Source organism: Gekko japonicus, unplaced genomic scaffold, assembly GCF_001447785.1.
Source record: "Gekko japonicus isolate JY-2015 unplaced genomic scaffold, Gekko_japonicus_V1.1 scaffold3, whole genome shotgun sequence".
NCBI classification, from domain to species: Eukaryota; Metazoa; Chordata; class Lepidosauria; order Squamata; family Gekkonidae; genus Gekko; species Gekko japonicus.
Genome location: NW_015170887.1, coordinates 2,936,144 through 2,952,730, shown reverse-complemented (window position 1 = coordinate 2,952,730; position 16,587 = coordinate 2,936,144). Strand labels below are relative to the sequence as shown.

The 16,587-nt window shown below is 44.4% G+C and overlaps 1 protein-coding gene across 1 annotated transcript in view; it reads right to left on the bottom strand.

Annotated features, from left to right (window-relative positions):
• NRXN3 (neurexin 3) overlaps positions 1 to 9,777 on the bottom strand; it is a 1,635,269-nt gene extending 1,625,492 nt beyond the window's left edge. The window contains exon 1 of the mRNA XM_015418345.1: positions 9,069 to 9,777. Coding sequence (XP_015273831.1) covers positions 9,069 to 9,777 — 709 coding nt within the window. The remainder of the gene's footprint in view (positions 1 to 9,068) is intronic.
• Positions 9,778 to 16,587: the final 6,810 nt, after the last annotated feature.

Genomic DNA, 16,587 nt, shown 5'->3' with positions numbered 1-16,587 from the left:
GAAACTTTCTCCCTGAGCACTGAGCATCTGGGAACACAAGTAAGGTGCAGGTCTTCTCTCAGCAGCTTCAGGGACCATTCACTGTGCATTCCTCCTCATTCTTCTCCACTTGATCCTTGCATGCTGTAAATTGTGAAGTTTCCACTGCTCACTGGAATCCCCAGTGAAATTCTATTTTTAACTACCTCCTCTGGAGTTTAGAAACAACATTCTCTACCAGCCCAGAGAACTAGATCCACAGGGTAAGGTGAATGTTAGACTTGTGCCCTGGGTTCAGTGAATGTGTTGGTTCTTTGTCTGCATCTCCTATTATTCCTGGGGAAGTTTTCCAATACAAGGAAGGAAGGAAGTTACTCCAGTGATACTAGTCATCCTTCCCACTGAAATCCACTAGGGAAGACTCTTGCCCAAATACCATACATACCAGAGAACAATTCACCTGATGTTCACTTGTTCCCATGATGGATATCAGAGCCTCAGATTTCACCCAGATAATACATACAGTCTGTGGAGAGATGGAAGCCTGCATCTGATTTGACTTTTACAAACAGGTTAGAACTACAATCATCATCCAGTTCTATCACCCAGGTGGACCTGGATCTCCACTCTATACAAGAAGTTAGAATCCCCATACCACAGGTGTCATGCTCAGCTTTCACAGCTCATACAGCATCCCATTTCAAGTGAAAGAATATATTTGTGTGTGTGTGTGTGTATACATATATATATGTATACACACACACACACATTTGTATATATATATACATATATATACATCATACACACACACAAATGTTTTGAGAGAGGGTACCATTTGACAAACATAAATTAGAGAAACAATTTAGGACCTTGTTCCAAGGCTGCAGATTTCCTTCCTCTCTGATATTTACTACTATTATTAATGACAACAAACTGTGCTTACACTGCACTGTAACGCCTGCAAGCACTTTGCAGCCATTTATTAGTTCATCTTGCTTCTCTACTGACCATCTGGATCACCATCAAATTAAGACATGATTGGGAAACAGCTTTAAAAACATGCAAAAAAAGAGGAGCTGTTCAGTAAAAGATGTGCAAAATAATCAAAGGGTTTCAATCAGAGTCAGTTTACACTACAGCTTTCTACCCCAGAAGTAGACATGTTTTACTCAACTAAGCAGGGCCACCTCCAGGTTTTGGGGAACCATCATCAAGGTGCTGTCCAATGAACCTCTCCCCCAAAGTTACAGCCATGACACACAGAGAGGGAAGGGCTGGCAATGAAATGAATGCAACTGCCTCCAGACACCATTGCTTTTTTGCTCATCTGCTCAAGCAGACAAGCAGCTACTGTTGTAAGGAGAAGCAAACATTGCTTATTCACCTGATCACACCATAGAGCTGGCAGCTGCTGTTCCCACCAGCCACCACTGCTCTCTCAAGCAGGTGAATGAACAGGGGACAGAGACTGGTGGCAACCTCTGATGACTGACCTTCGACCACCTGGATGAGGAAATGCTACCAGACCAGATCCAGACTAAATTTTCCACTAATGGAAGGGGAGATGTACTTTCCACCAACTGCTGCTGCAGACTCCCAGGTTTGCTCCTCACACCATTCCTGAGGGTCCTTTGTTCCTCAAAAGCAGGATTTCAGGGGGACCAGTGGACAGCTGCAGGAGGGGAGAAACCAGGGAAGTATGTCCCACTGACAGAAATGTCTTTTGTTATTAGAAAAGTTCATCTGGATGCAATCCATCACTTTTTCCTTATGGTGGCAGAATGCTTAACTAGGGAGGGGGGAAGAGCAATCTTTCCAGAGGGCCAAAAGCCAACTCTGCCAGCACCTAAAGAGAGAGGGGGGACAGGCTGTGATTGAAACTGCTTTGCAGTGACAGGCTCTCCCAAGGCCAATAATCCTCAGTGTTAGTCTATACTTGATGCAGACCCTATCAGCAAGGGCCCAGGACCCACTTTCTCATTTGCAACCACTCGATACATTGGGAGTTATGCCCATGGTAGAATAATGCTGTAATGTTTGTAGAAATTATCTAAGTATTTTTATTGTATTTATGGTATGGTTTCTTTTTTTAAAAAAAACAACCCCTCTATAATCTGCCTTGAGAACCTCTACAAGAAAGGCAGTATAAATAAACCAAATAAACAAATAGATTCAGACAGTGGCTTCCTCATCTCTTTTTTTAATCCATGATGCTTTTAACAAAACACCACCGATAGAGGTTATAGGTAAAGAAAGGGGTTGTGTGAATCATCTCTGATGCATAAAAAGCAGCATCAAAAGCATATCAAACATATTGCTCTGAAAATCTTACAGAGTAACCCTAAACAGAGTCATACCCTTCTAAGACCATTAACTTTAGTAGACTTAAAAGGCTATAATTCTGCTCAAGATTGCACAGTAAGCATCCTCACTACAGAACACCAACATCAAGCCAACAAAAAGAGAGGAGCTACACTGGGCCCATCTCTCCCTTCTCCCATTTACTGGGCAACCCAAGGTTACTATGAATTTCCTTAAGTGCAGTTTTCAGCTGGAGAATTAGGTCTGAGCCATTCAAACTGCAGCTGGGGGGGGGGGGACATAGTCCACATTGGCCTGCCCTCAACCTAAAAGAGCAGGGCAAGGATCAGACAAACACTTTGGCTGTTTACCACTGGTGAATTCAAACAACAAGCAATTTATATTCATTCATCAAGGAAGATGCAAGTAGAAGCAAATATTATGGTCGTGTTCATTTGTTTTTTGATTACAAAATGTATGCAAATTAAGTACAGTCATCAGGCTCCTGGAAAAGCGCCAGAGTGGTTATTAGTGTCATAAAATGGAAGGGAGGTGGCAACAGGGCACCACATGGCTGCAAGAGAGGGCCAAGCAGCTGCCACCAAACCCATCTGGAACAGGAAGCCTTGGCCATGCCAAAGGGTCAGGTGGAAGATAAGCCCTGCAGTAACCTGTCTCTTTTTAAAAGGGAGCAGAGAAATCTGTTCACTCTGCTGTTAAAAGTGTAATAATTACAGTGACAAGCTCCTCTGTCATTTCAGGAGGCCGCATCCCCAGGAAATCTTGCTCTGTAATCAAGGAAAGAGGTGCAATCAGGACCCTATTCAGGCTGCATTTTGAAACAGCCCCTGCAGGCGGCATGAGCCATTTAAGATGTCACTTTGTAGAGATGGTGGCAGCAGCATCTACATGGATTTGCTACCACCAGAGGAGTTTATTAGAAGTTCTTAAGAGAATTTTGATTCAGCTTCACCTGCAACCCCAAAAGAAGCCTTGGGAATGGAGACCTTGTTAGGGATCTACAGGTCTCCTTATGCTGCACAATATGGAAACCCCATTTCTGCAAACTGATCTGGCAGGTGATACAAGAGCTATTTCATGAAGATAATTTCAGAGGGTAGCAGTGTTGATCTACAGTAGAACAGCTAGATTGGAGTCTAGTAGCACCTTAGAGACCAACCTTATTGGTCTCTAGGCTTGCCAATCCCTCGACGGAGTTGGGGGTTCCTCTGATTTCAGGGCCCCCAATCTCCTGCAAGCCAGCTTACTGGTGGGAGGAGTCCTGCCCCCAAAGAGTCCCAGTGTGCCCAACATGCCTGGCATGATGACATCACCCAGGGTGACGTCATCATGCTGGGCACATTGTGTGGGAGCATTTGGGGAAAAACTCTATGGTGACCACAGAGTTTTTACCCAAATACTAGAGTGTTCCCTGAATGATGTGCCTAGTGAGATGATGTCACTTCCAGAAGACTCCAGGAACCGGACTGGAGCCCCCTGCTGGGATCAAGGTGAGACCTGGCAACCCTATTGGTCTCTACAGTGCTACCAAACTCGATCCTAGGAGAACTATTTCCTGTCCTATGTTGCCCAGATTAAATGTGAGAAACGTGGGAATGGATTAGATAGTCTTTCAGAACATTCCAACTCTGTGGCTTATGCATGTGGGGGGAAAGCTTATTCTGAGGACCAATTTGGACTTGTCAGGGGTGGCATCAAGAACTGGCATAGTGAGGGCATCTGCCAAGGGCTGTGGCTTGACAGAGGGCCCACCAGCAAATAGAGATACTTGTTCCATCTGTATACATGAAGTAATGGAACTTTGTCCCAGGAGTTTTTAGGACCATCTTGTATTTATGCTTGGAGAGGAACCTATACTTGCTCATATCTAAAAAGCTTCACAGAACATGATAGAGTCATGCCGTGCTCTCAGGAGCATGTGTGCTTTCATGATAAGGCAGCATGTTTAGAGGAGGGGAGAGATGGAGGGCATCTTGCCGAGGGCCACCACAAAACCTGGAACTTGCCTTGACTGTTCATGATCTTGTAAAGTTGAAAGTAATGCTGAGCATGCCAATGTACTGGACAGCTGATTCTCTTTGTTTTATTTGAAGTATTTACAAAGGCATAATTTCAATGTATACTTTGTCTTTCTGTGAAATTCAGACCCCAGTGGAGACCTGAGCTGCTCCTAGTGCCAGAGCAATCCCAGAAAACGGAGAAGATTTATTGGTTGGTAGATGGGGAGAACCAAAAGGATTTTTTACAACTTCTGTTTTTATTGAAATCATTGGACAGGATAAACAAAACAACTGAGATTATATTTTTATTCCCATTTCACTTGTTTCCTCTGAACGGATGAACTGATGCTGTTGTGTTAGAAGGCATATCTATGGCAAAAATGTAAGCCAGCAAGCAGAAATCACTTGTTACTCAAAAATCTTCTCTCTGATCCCAAAACACCTGGATTCAGAGGACCTATCTACACCATGACTTAGTTTAATATTCCTCCCTTCTCCTCAGGAAACCATGGGAACTGTTGTTAGTCTTACCACCATTACCAGAAAACAATTCACAGGATTTGTCTAGAAAAATTTACTGAAGTTACTGGCATGAAAAATGTTGTGTCTTCACCATAGAGAAACCATGTTAAGCTTGGAACCTCAGCCAGGATTCTAATCTGAAACAATACCATTGGCTGAAGCAGTATTGTAACCAATCAAATGCAAGAGAACTGTGCTGGAGGGAAGTATGTTTACTGGATGTTATATCTGTATTATGATTGGACCTTAACTATGTGAGGGCGTGGCTACACCAGCCCGGGATTGTTTAAAAGGAGCTAGGCTCCACTGTTTGTTGTCGTGTGTGGTCGTGTGTGTCGTCGTGCTGTGTGATCTTCGGAAGTTCTCATTCTTAATAAAGCTTATTCACTTGTTACTTACAACGTTGTTGAGTTGCATACTTAACAAAAAAAAATAGAAGTTTGTGGGACCGATGTGTCAAGGCACCTTAGACTTAATAGGTATACTCTTGACCTCTTTCTCCCACCTCCCCCTCAGATGGCAATTTGGGCAGCTGCCACCGCACGAGTGGTGGCAAATACTAGTGGGGCCTACTGAAAGGCATCTTGATGAGAGTCCCCCAAAATCTGGAATGTGTATTCAACTGGTCACTAAAAATTAAACTAAACTTTACAATTTGTAACATTTAGGGTCAGGCATTCCCCAACCTGACTTTGATGGCAACCATCAGATGTCAGAAGTGGAAGAAATTGTTTACCAAGTGCCCAGGCTCCTAATTCGGATCAGAGCCATGGTGCAAGGCGGAGAAGGGGCTTCAGCCTCCCCTCTACACTGTTTTTCCAACCCAAAATGACTATTTGCCCTAGATGCATAGGTACTGATGGGCTACATGCACAGCACCCCACCAGCGGGTAAACACGAGCCCCAGGGCCATTTCAGATCAGGAAAACAGCATGGAATAAGGCTGAATGCCCTTCTACACACACACACACACACACACGTATCACAGTCTCAACCCACATCCAGCCCTTAGGCACTTGGAAAATAAGTTCCCCCACAGGGAGGGGCTGTGGCTCAGTAGAAGATCATCTGCTTTGTATACAGAAGGTCCCAAATGGCAGAACTTTATTACATGAAGCCAAAGGCCATAATAATAGCTGCCCAAGAAGTAATAAATATTACAGTAAAAACACAAGGTTAGAAACTATGTTAAAATTGTCAGGACCAGGACATAACATAGAATACAGCATGTTGAACATCAGGGCAAAAGTTCTGCACAAATCTTCTTGGCAACCAATGCATACAGTGATATTATATAGGTGACATAAGGATGATCATCAGATAAGCGGTAGATTATTTTGTCTGCCACTGAATGTGAGGCTAGCCTGCCGAAAATGGCTGCAAGGAACTTGGCCCTGAGAACCAAGTAAAGGTTACAAAACAGGACATACTGAGGGAGATCCTCCAATTCCAGGGCTCCACAGATACATACTCGCTGAGCAACAGGTATATGCTGATAACGGCCAACTAACATGGCTGTTGTTATTGTTTGAAATCTGAGGACTGTAAAGGCTTCTCTAAGTGTGTAGAAGGTGATGCTGGATGAACAGGAAGTTCTGGTGTGATCCCGTTTGAGCAGTTTAAACCATGGGGGAAATCTAGAACTGATAATACTTCCCCTATCTAAGGTGGCATGTATATTGAATATCAGCTCCCAAGTTTTGAACCCATTTAGAGGGAAGCCTTGGGGGTCAACCGGTATTGGGTACAGGCAGAAAAGCCTGTGATAGCTGGCAACCCAAGAGGTGTCTTTCTGAAGCCAGATAAAACACTGCTTAGAAAGATGCCTAGAAGGAGAATTCTTTAACTTTCTCCAGTAATTAATCAAGGCAGCGTGGGCACGGACCTTAATGGAAAGCAAGCCAGATTCAGCTCTCAGCAGGGCAGCTGGAGTGCCCTGAGGCAGTATTAGAATTCTCTTTAGGAAGGAGTTTTGTGTTATCCCCAGGATGGATATCATATTGTCGTCCCAGGTTCAATCCCCAGCCTCTCCAGTTAAAAGGATCAGTCAGCAGGTGATGTGAAAGGCCTCTATTTGAGACCCTGGAGAGATGCTGCCAGCCTGAGTAGTCAATATTGACCTTGACAAACCAATGTCAGTATAAGGTAGCTTCAAGTATGCTCACTCCTGACATCTGACTATCAACATCAAAGTTTTTTCCTGTGCCATAGCTCCAATTTTACCCTATGTTGATTTGTATTTTCCAGTCTATATTTAACCTGATCTCCTATTGTATGCATATACATATGCCAATAAAGGCTCGTCAAAGTCAACATCAAAGTCAGAATGGGGAAACCCCAATACTACACATTACAAATTGGCATGTGTAGTTCAGCCTAACATATTCAGTGCATGTTTATATCTATAATGTTCTTTGCTTGATTTCTGTAAATATCTCTTAGGACATTTGCACACTGAGGTTCACTAACTGGAACTGCAGTTTGCATTAATGAAGCTGGGATACTGTAAATGGAACTTCACTATCAGCAGGGTTTGCTAAGTATTTATTTATATATCTTCCCTCTGTCCACTGAATAAATGAGCTTGTTGTGGTTTTGCCATCTGCAGACACAGGTATCAATCAATAGTCAAGTAATGGCCTGAACTCTGTCGAGAGAACTCATTATTAAAAAGGTACACACTACATTTAGCTATTAAAACTGGAGCTATTGATCAGGTCCCATCAGCCAGCCAACCAAAGTCAGTGATCAAGTGAGTACAAATCAGCTCAGAAATCAACAGGCTGGCAAATGGTATAAAGCAGGTTAATGATCCAAAGAGGGGGCGAAATGCTGGTATCCTGTTGAAAAGGAAAGTCACGCTGGAATAAAGTGTTAACTGACACACCAAATTATTTGTTACAACAGCACATAAAACAAGGAGGAAAGAGAATGGAAACATTTTGAGAAAGAGGATAAAATGATCATGATCCAAATCTACTAGAGGTGATCAGAGCTACTCCCCAAATGATATCTTATTGGCACAACCAAACAAAAAAGCTGTGGATGGTTTATTCCTCTACCTTGCTCAATACCTCTTGTGGGCAATGTTCCCTGTAAACTGAGTTGGTCTGAGCTAGCTCAGAGTCTTTTAACCTCCGGCTCACACATATTTGTCTTAGCTCAGGAAGGGTGGTTCCAGAGCAAACTAATTTATGCAGTAGCCAAACTGTTCACTCACAACTTTAATGCCAATAGCTCACAAAGTAGAATTTTTGCTCACATAAATAAACAGCAGCTAAAATGCCACAAGCAATAAGGGCAAGTGCATAGCTAATAACATCATTTTCCTGATACTTGTTCCTTCCATTGATAAGTTTCCAATGCACTGAGCTAATTGAAAGAGCTCCTTGTGATGAATAGTCCTCACCCAGGATTTACTATTGTGAAGCTTGACAGCTTTTCTTGGCACTGTGACCCTGGTCCTTTTACAAGATCCTGCAATATCCTTACTTTGGAAGCACGAATGGCAAACAGGCCCCTCCCCACTCTTGATTACTCAATTAGTGGAAAGTGGACTTGAATATCAAACAGAATTACAGGAAACAGGATACAACACTGGTGTCTTCCTGTTCAAAAGACCTGACCACAGCATAGCATGAGCATTCTGCATATGAAGTAACTGGTCTAATCCAATGCTCTATTTTACCCATGTCACAGCATGGGCAAATATAATTTCCATCATCTTTAAACCTAGCCAGAGCAATGGGCAGAGCTAGATCCAACTCAAAATGCTGTGAGCAGCAGAATTTCTACTGAGCACTCAGGCTCTATGCATCCTTTGTACTTACTCTTTCCATTCTTACTTGACCATATAAAGGAATCAAATAGTGATTGGCTGGAGGTATTAAGGCATCTCTCATAACCCGTCAACTCTTATTTGTATTATTTCAAGAGGTTCAGAGGGTGTTCAAGTAACTCATACAGAGAACTCTGAATCCCAAATTTTTCCAAAAACATGGAATATAGTAGAATTGCTAATGACCAAGCAATGAACGCATAGCAAAAACTGTGAAAATAGTTTTGCTAGTTCCTATCTTGGTTTCTTGTCCAACTTGATAGTCTGGCGACAAGTATTCAGTTTGTTGTACTGAAGAGTGTTACGTTTTTTGAAACACAACCAACGGAGGTAACAACGTAGCCAATAAGTAACACAGAATGTTGTGCAGCAAAATCCAGAAGACAGAAGTGAAAGTGATCTCTTACCTTCAGAACAGAATCTCCCAACATATCCAGTGGCCGAGCAATCACACTGTGGCTCGCCATCCAGAAGGAAGCAATTCCCACCATTCTCACATGGGTTCTCTGTACATAGCCCTTCCATGTCTAGACGGACGCCTTGGTGGCCCAGGAGCTGGGGTTCTGAACTGCCATACTTCAGGTCCAAGATAAATCCTTTAAATGGTGGCTCACCCAGGACACTGTCAAGGGTCAAGGCTGCAGAACGGATGTCTGACGGGACGCCTCCCACAAAGAGGTCACTGACAATATTCATGTATTGGCGCTGCGGGCGCACCTCTGCAGGCTTGGCTTCACCATCCAGCACAAGAACTGTCCGTAGGTGGTTGCGACTGACCATCAGGAAGTGCAGGTTGCTGTCATTGACTTGCTTATCTGTGACAACTGTGGCCTCAGCACAGTCCACACTGAATCGGAGCTGAATACGCCCATCCACCAGGGACAAACAGAGAAAGTCGCAGACGCCACCATCATCGAAGTAGAGGAGTAATCCAGCTGAAACACTGGTCTTCAGTTGAAAGCTGAGGTCACTCCTGGTGCTGGCATCCCAGCGGAGGTAACGCGCCCACTGATTGGGAACACCCACAAACTCCAGCCCAAGACACAGGCTGAGAAAAGAGCCCAGCAATAAGCTCACCTTTAGGGTGAAAGAGGCAGAGTGGAGAATAAAGCCCATGTTTGAAAGAAGCCGCTTTTCCTTAGGAGACAAAAAAGGTTGAAAGCCACTCGCAGAAGAGGCTCTGGTAATAAGCACTACAGCTGTTAAATTCCACAAGAGAAAACAGGAGATGAAGTTGCAAATTCTCCCTGCCAAGGAAAGATCTCAGCTATCTGGTAGGATCCAGAGGCCTTTATCCTAAGAGGAGAAGGAGCAGGATGAAGATTCTTCGGGAGAGGTTTTTGGCCACGGGTTGCTGACACCTGCTGTGTTCAGGGGAGAATGGAGGCAGAATCAGCAAACAGTCTCCAAACAACAATTCCCTTAGGAGCAATGGCGATGGCAGCAAAGCAGAGGTAACCATGAACTCGTTGAGCGCATAACTCCTTGGACAGAGAAGGCAAAGTCAATCTTCATTGTGTAAGGAAGTTGATCCAGTCCCTTATTCCCCCGCTTCGTGGCAATCAAGTCCTGAAGAGACAATGGAGGAAAATAGTTAAAAGACTAATTCTGCTAAACACTTCATGTTATGTTACATTAGAGCTTTCCATGTTAGAACGGAATGCACCCTGATCAGGACACATCCATTTATTCATATCTGGCCAATGGTGGTGGTGGTGGTGTTGGAAAGTGCTGTCAAGTCGCAGCCAACTTATGGCAGCCCTGTAGGGTTTTCTAAGCAAGAGACAAACAGAAGGGATTTGCCATTGCCTGGCTCTGCGTAGCATTCCTGGATTTCCTTGGTAGTCTCCCATCCAACTACTAACCAGATCTGATGAGACTGGGCTAGCCTTGGCCATCCAGCTCAGGGCTCTAGTCATTAGTTTCATGTAATACTTCCTGCAGTGTGATATACCTGTTAGCTAGGCCACACCAACATCCATCTTCTCCCAACACTGAACAAAACCCGATAACTCTCCATTTGCACTTAGAAAGCTTACAGAAAAGTCAAGCATTTCTTACGCACACCATCTGCCTCACAGCACACCCAAAGCACGCTCCAGATTTCTCAAGAAAACATATTCACTGTACATTCCATCAAATACATAACTTAAATGCTAGATCCAAACATTGGACTTGATATGGACGGAAGGCGCTGTCCAAAGCCTTCTCCATGGTCATGTGGCCGGCATGACTAAACGCCAAGGTGCATGGAACACTGTTACCTTCCCACCAACCAGTCTGGCTCTGCGTAGCATTCCTGGATTTCCTTGGTAGTCTCCCATCCAACTACTAACCAGATCTGATGAGACTGGGCTAGCCTTGGCCATCCAGCTCAGGGCTCTAGTCATTAGTTTCATGTAATACTTCCTGCAATGTGATATACCTGTTAGCTAGGCCACACCAATATCCATCCTCTCCCAACACTGAACAAAACCCGATAACTCTCCATTTGCACTTAGAAAGCTTACAGAAAAGTCAAGCATTTCTTACGCACACCATCTGCCTCACAGCACACCCAAAGCACGCTCCAGATTTCTCAAGAAAACATATTCACTGTACATCCCATCAAATACATAACTTAAATGCTAGATCCAAACATTTTACTTGATACAGACTAAAGGCGCTGTCCAAAGCCTTTTCTATAGTCATGTGGCCAGCATGACTAAACGCCGAGGTGCATGGAACACTGTTACCTTTCCACCAAAACAGTACCTATTTATCTACTTGCAATTTCTTGCTTTCAGACTGCTAGGTTGGCAGGAGCTGGGGCCATAGATGGGAGCTCACTCCATCACGCAGCACTAGGGTCTCAAACTGCCGAGCTACCGACCTTCCAGTCTGCAACTCAATGCCTTAACCTCTGGACTAAACCAATTTATTAAGTTCAGTAGCTTTTATTTATTTACTCATTTGTTTATTTAGAAAATGTATTAGCTGCCTTTCTACCTTGTGAAACTCAATCCAACTTCCAGTGCAAATAAAATAAAAATTATAATCAAAAGACCACAATTTAAAATCACAATAATGACTGCCAATAAATTGTAAAAACTAAATTAGTCAAATGCAGTCCTAAAGTAAAGAATCTATCATGCTCACATGTGGGACTTTTAGTCCCATTTCAGCACCATAAGGATGACTAAAAAAATCCATGCCGCAACAGGGGGAATCTTGTGTGGGCACAGCAAGAAAGGTCAGACAAGTGGAGTTTGGAGCATTACCACCTTGGGGAGACAGTAGGTATCACTGATATTTTTTTTAACAAGAAATGTTCCTATTCTACAAAAATCCATGCCGCAACAGGGGGAATCTTGGGTGGGCACAGCAGGAAAGGTCAGGCAATTGGAGTTTGGAGAATTACCACCTTGGGGAGACATAAGGTATCACTGATATTTTTTTAACAAGAAATTTTCCTATTCTACAGTCTCCTATTCTTTAAATGAAAGCAATTATTTCACAAACCTTTCCCCAAAAAAGTTCTAGCAAAAGTTAAAAGGTTTCCCTTGCTTGAAAGCTAGTCGAATCTGACTCTAGGGGGCGGTGCTCATCTCCATTTCCAAGCCGTAGAGCCAGCACTGTCCGAAGACTTCTCTCTGGTTATGTGGCCTGCATGACTAAATGCTGAGGAATACAGAACGCTGTTACCTTCCCATCAAAGTGGTACCTATTTACCTACTTGCAGTGTCTTGCTTTCAAACTGCTAAGTTAGCAGGAGCTGGGGCCAGAGATGGGAGCTCACTCCATCACACAGCACTAGGGTCTCAAACTGTCAAACTACAGACCTTCTGGTCTGCAGCTCAGCATCTTAACCTCTATCTTGGTGCAAATCAATACTCCAAATGAGATGAAGCACCCACTAGCCCCACCGTGGTTATGGCCCTCTGTGTGTGTGAATGCAAATATTAAGGCAATGGATTGTGTTGATACCTATCTGCAGGAGGACAGAGAGACAACGCAAGCTCCAGTTCACACTACAGAGCACATGCAGTGCATGGAGTCTGAGGTTCATATTCATAGCTAAGGACTAAGGTTGCAGCTCCGGGTTTGGAAAAGCCTGGAGATTTTTAGGTAGAGCTTGAGGGGGGCAGGGTTTGGGATGGGGAGTGACCAATGGAGTGTAATGCCATAGAGTCCACCTTCCAAAGCAGCCATTTTCTCCAGGAGAACTTATCTCTGTCACCTGGAGATCAGTTGTAATTGCAGATATCCAGCCACCACCTGGAGGATGGCAACTCTACTCATAACCTACTACATCTACAACCTACACATAGCTGTAAAAAGCAAAGGCTGGGCCAACCAGGCACTATACCACCACATCCAGCTTCTAGGGTTGCCAGCCTCCAGGTGGGGCCTGGAGATCTCCCAGAATTACAACTGATCTTCAGATGATGGAGATCAGATTCATGCCTACCTTTCTTTTTTCCTTTAAGGGGAAAGGAAAGCTTTCTATAGGCACAGGTAATCTTTGCCCAGAAGAAAACTGCAAAAGGAGGGGGAAGCAAAAATTGACTGGGTTGGCTCAAGGACTGAGGCCGTCTCACTGGCCAGTGAGTTAGTATGTTGGAGCCTGGGCTGGGTGGTAGGGTTGCCAATCTCCAGGTAGGGTCTGGAGACCAATGTTCCCTCTAAGCCGAGTTGGTGTGAGCTAGCTCACAGTTTTTTAGCCTCCGGCTCACACATTTTTGTCTTAGCTCAGGAAGGATGATTCCAGAGTAAACTAATTTATGCAGGAGCCAAACTGCTTGCTCACAACTTTAATGCCAGTAGCTCACAAAGTAGAATTTTTGCTCACAAGACTCTACAGCTTAGAGGGAGCATTGCTGGAGACCTCCTAGGATTACAACTGATCTCCAGACTACCCAGATCATTTTCCCTGGAGAAAATGGCTGCTTTGAACATTGGACTCTGGTATTATAACCCACTAAGGTTTCTCCCCTGCCGCACCAGGCTCTACCACCCAAATTCCCGAGGAATTGCCCAACCTAGAACTGACGACCTTAGGGTGTGGTCAGACCTAGGCTAACAGTAACTGGGCTGCAGCTTTTGCTTCCTGTTCAAGAAGCAGCTCTTTTCTGCTTGGTCAGTAGTCCTACCTCTGTGGCAATTAAAATCAGTTGACTTTACATCCAGTGGGCTTGTTTGGTCCTGTGGAGTTTGGGTGTGTTACTTAGCTGCTCCTGGCGTTTTACTAATTTAGCCTGTATAGTACTTTAGTATTGGTTTGTGAAGCTTAAATCTGTATGTGTACCAACTGCTTATGTGCAGATCAAGACTCAGTGTCTCCCCACTGCATGCAGACCTAGCTGGGAGGGCTTCTCCTGCAGTGCACTTTAAACTACACTGCATGCAGTGAGGAGGCAAAGGAGGATCAGCCAGAGCTTCAGGAGCTGCATGCAGTGAGGAGGCAAAGGAGGATCAGCCAGAGCTTCAGGAGCTGAGAGCTCTGCGCCGCCTCAGCTGAAGCTGGCTCCTCTTGCAGCTTGGGTTAAACCGAGCTGTAAGAGGAGCCTACCAGCCATTCAGTATAGCTGAATACACCTAAATTAAAGCAAAAAAAACCCCACCAGCTTTATTCGGGCTCATTATACGGGTAGCTGATCAGATTCTCTGATCTGTATTCAGCATAAATAATACCAGAGCAATACCAATAAGGTATTTTTTCAGCTCAGTTTATACCGAATGCACACCCCTAGTTTCTGAGCAAGTGAAGGTATAGCTTGTGGTTCAGTTATTATTATTATTACTACTACTACTGCTACTGCATTATTCCATTTATTAATCGCCTATCCACACAGTTGTTGACATCATGTTGCCAGCGGTGTACCCTGGGCCTCCCTCCCACTCCTGGTAAGCCTCCTCCATCCCCTGCCAGTTGCCAGGAGAGACCTGGGAATACTAGTAAGGCACTAGCTGGGCTGAGGGCCATTACGGGTTTTATTTTTATTTATTTAGGAAATCTACATCTTGCCTTTCTGTTCAAGGAGTACTCAAGATGCCTTGAAATGGTGACAAACAGCAACATAAAACATCAGTGCAGTAAAAGAATAATGCCTAAATCAGATGTTTTTAATAATCACATAAATAACCCGTATGAAAAGTACTGGCAATATTTTTTTTTAATCTCAAATTTGTCTAAAACAGATCTCAAATCCCTCCCTCTCAGGGCAGTCCATACAACCACTTTTTATTTTCCTATTATGGTTACCAGTACGGAGATCAGTTGTAAGTCTAGTTCCTCTGCACATGGAGCAGCAAAAACAGGGAAATAACTCCCTCAAGTACTGTCTTAATGTGGCAAAATGCTTAGGAGGAGGCAAGAGCTCTTTCTTTCTCCCACATGTCAGCATTCAGAGCCCATACTGGCTCTGCCTTGTTTTTAAATAGCCATTCCATGCAGCTTCTGAATGGCTGTGGGGAACCGGCATTGGGCCTATGAAACCTGCACCCAGCTCTTTTAAAAAACATGTCTAGATTGGCTTTCATTCAGGCATATATGGATGGAGATGGTCCATCAAAGACATCTGTACATCATGCAAAGGGTAGTAATTGTTTTAGGAGGTAACAAAATTTTCATGCTAAAAATATAAGCGCAATCAGGAAAGTCTGTGGGATAGGATTGTCAGCTCGTCACTGACATAGGAATACGGGGAACTGCTTTACAATGGCTCTCCTCCTTCCTTCATGGTTGGGGACAGAGGGTGGCGCTCGGGGAGAGAATGTCTCCACGGTACTCACTCTTATGTGGAGTGCCACAGGTGGCGATTCTCTGTCCAATATTGTTCAACATCTATATGTGCCCCATCACTCAACATCTATATGCGCCCCCTCACCCAGTATGCTGATGACACCTAGATTTATCTGCTGATGGACGGATGGACTCCGCCCAGGATATTTTGGACAGGGCATTAGGGGCTGTGGCTGGCTGGTTACAGCAGAGCTGCCTGAGATTAAATCCAACAAAGACGGGTGTCTTGTATCTGAATCACGGGGGTCTGGGATCGGAAATCCAGCTCCCAATGCTTGGCAGAGCACTGTTCACCCCAGCACTGAGGGTGAGGAGCCTTAGCGTGATCTTGGATGCCTCACGTTCGATAGAGGCCCAGGTCACCACTGTTTCCAGATCGGCCTTTTATCATCTCTGGCCGGTCAGGCAACTGGTTCCCTGTTTCACCTCCCAGGAATTAGCTACAGTGATTCATGCCATGGTCACTTCCAGGCTAGATTACTGTAACTCGCTCTATGCCAGGCTGCCCTTGAACCTGACTCGGAAACTGCAGCCAGTGCAGAATGCAGCAGCATGCTTGCTGACAGCGACATCTATTCGGACATGCATTCAGCTGGTACTCCAACAACTGCACTGGCTGCCAATAGAGTACTGAATCCAATTCAATGTTATGGTATTGACCTTTAAAGCCTTATGCAGCCTGGGATCAGCATATCTATGGGACCATCTCTCCCTGTATGCACCGCAGAGAGCTTTGCACTCTGCTGATCAAAACCTATTGGTAGTCCCTGGCCCTAAAGACATCTTCTTAGCCTTTACTAGGTCCAGGGCTTTCTCTGCCCTGGCCCCAGCCTGGTGGAACATGCTCCCATATGAGATCAGGGCCCTGTGGGACCTGTTACAGTTCTGCAGGGCCTGAAAAACAGTGCTGTTCCACCATGCCTTTGGTTGAGGCAGGAGGCATCCAGTCCAGAAATATATTATTGGACTAATCATCCTGCAGGAGGCATTAAGGACTGCCCTGAAGTTTTATCTTGTTTACTGCCATCTTGTCATATTGTTGAATGTTTTAACTGGTTTTTTATATGCTGTTGTTATTTCTTTTTCCTTAATTGCCATGAGCTGCCCTGAGCCAATTTCTGGGATTGGGCAGGATATAAACC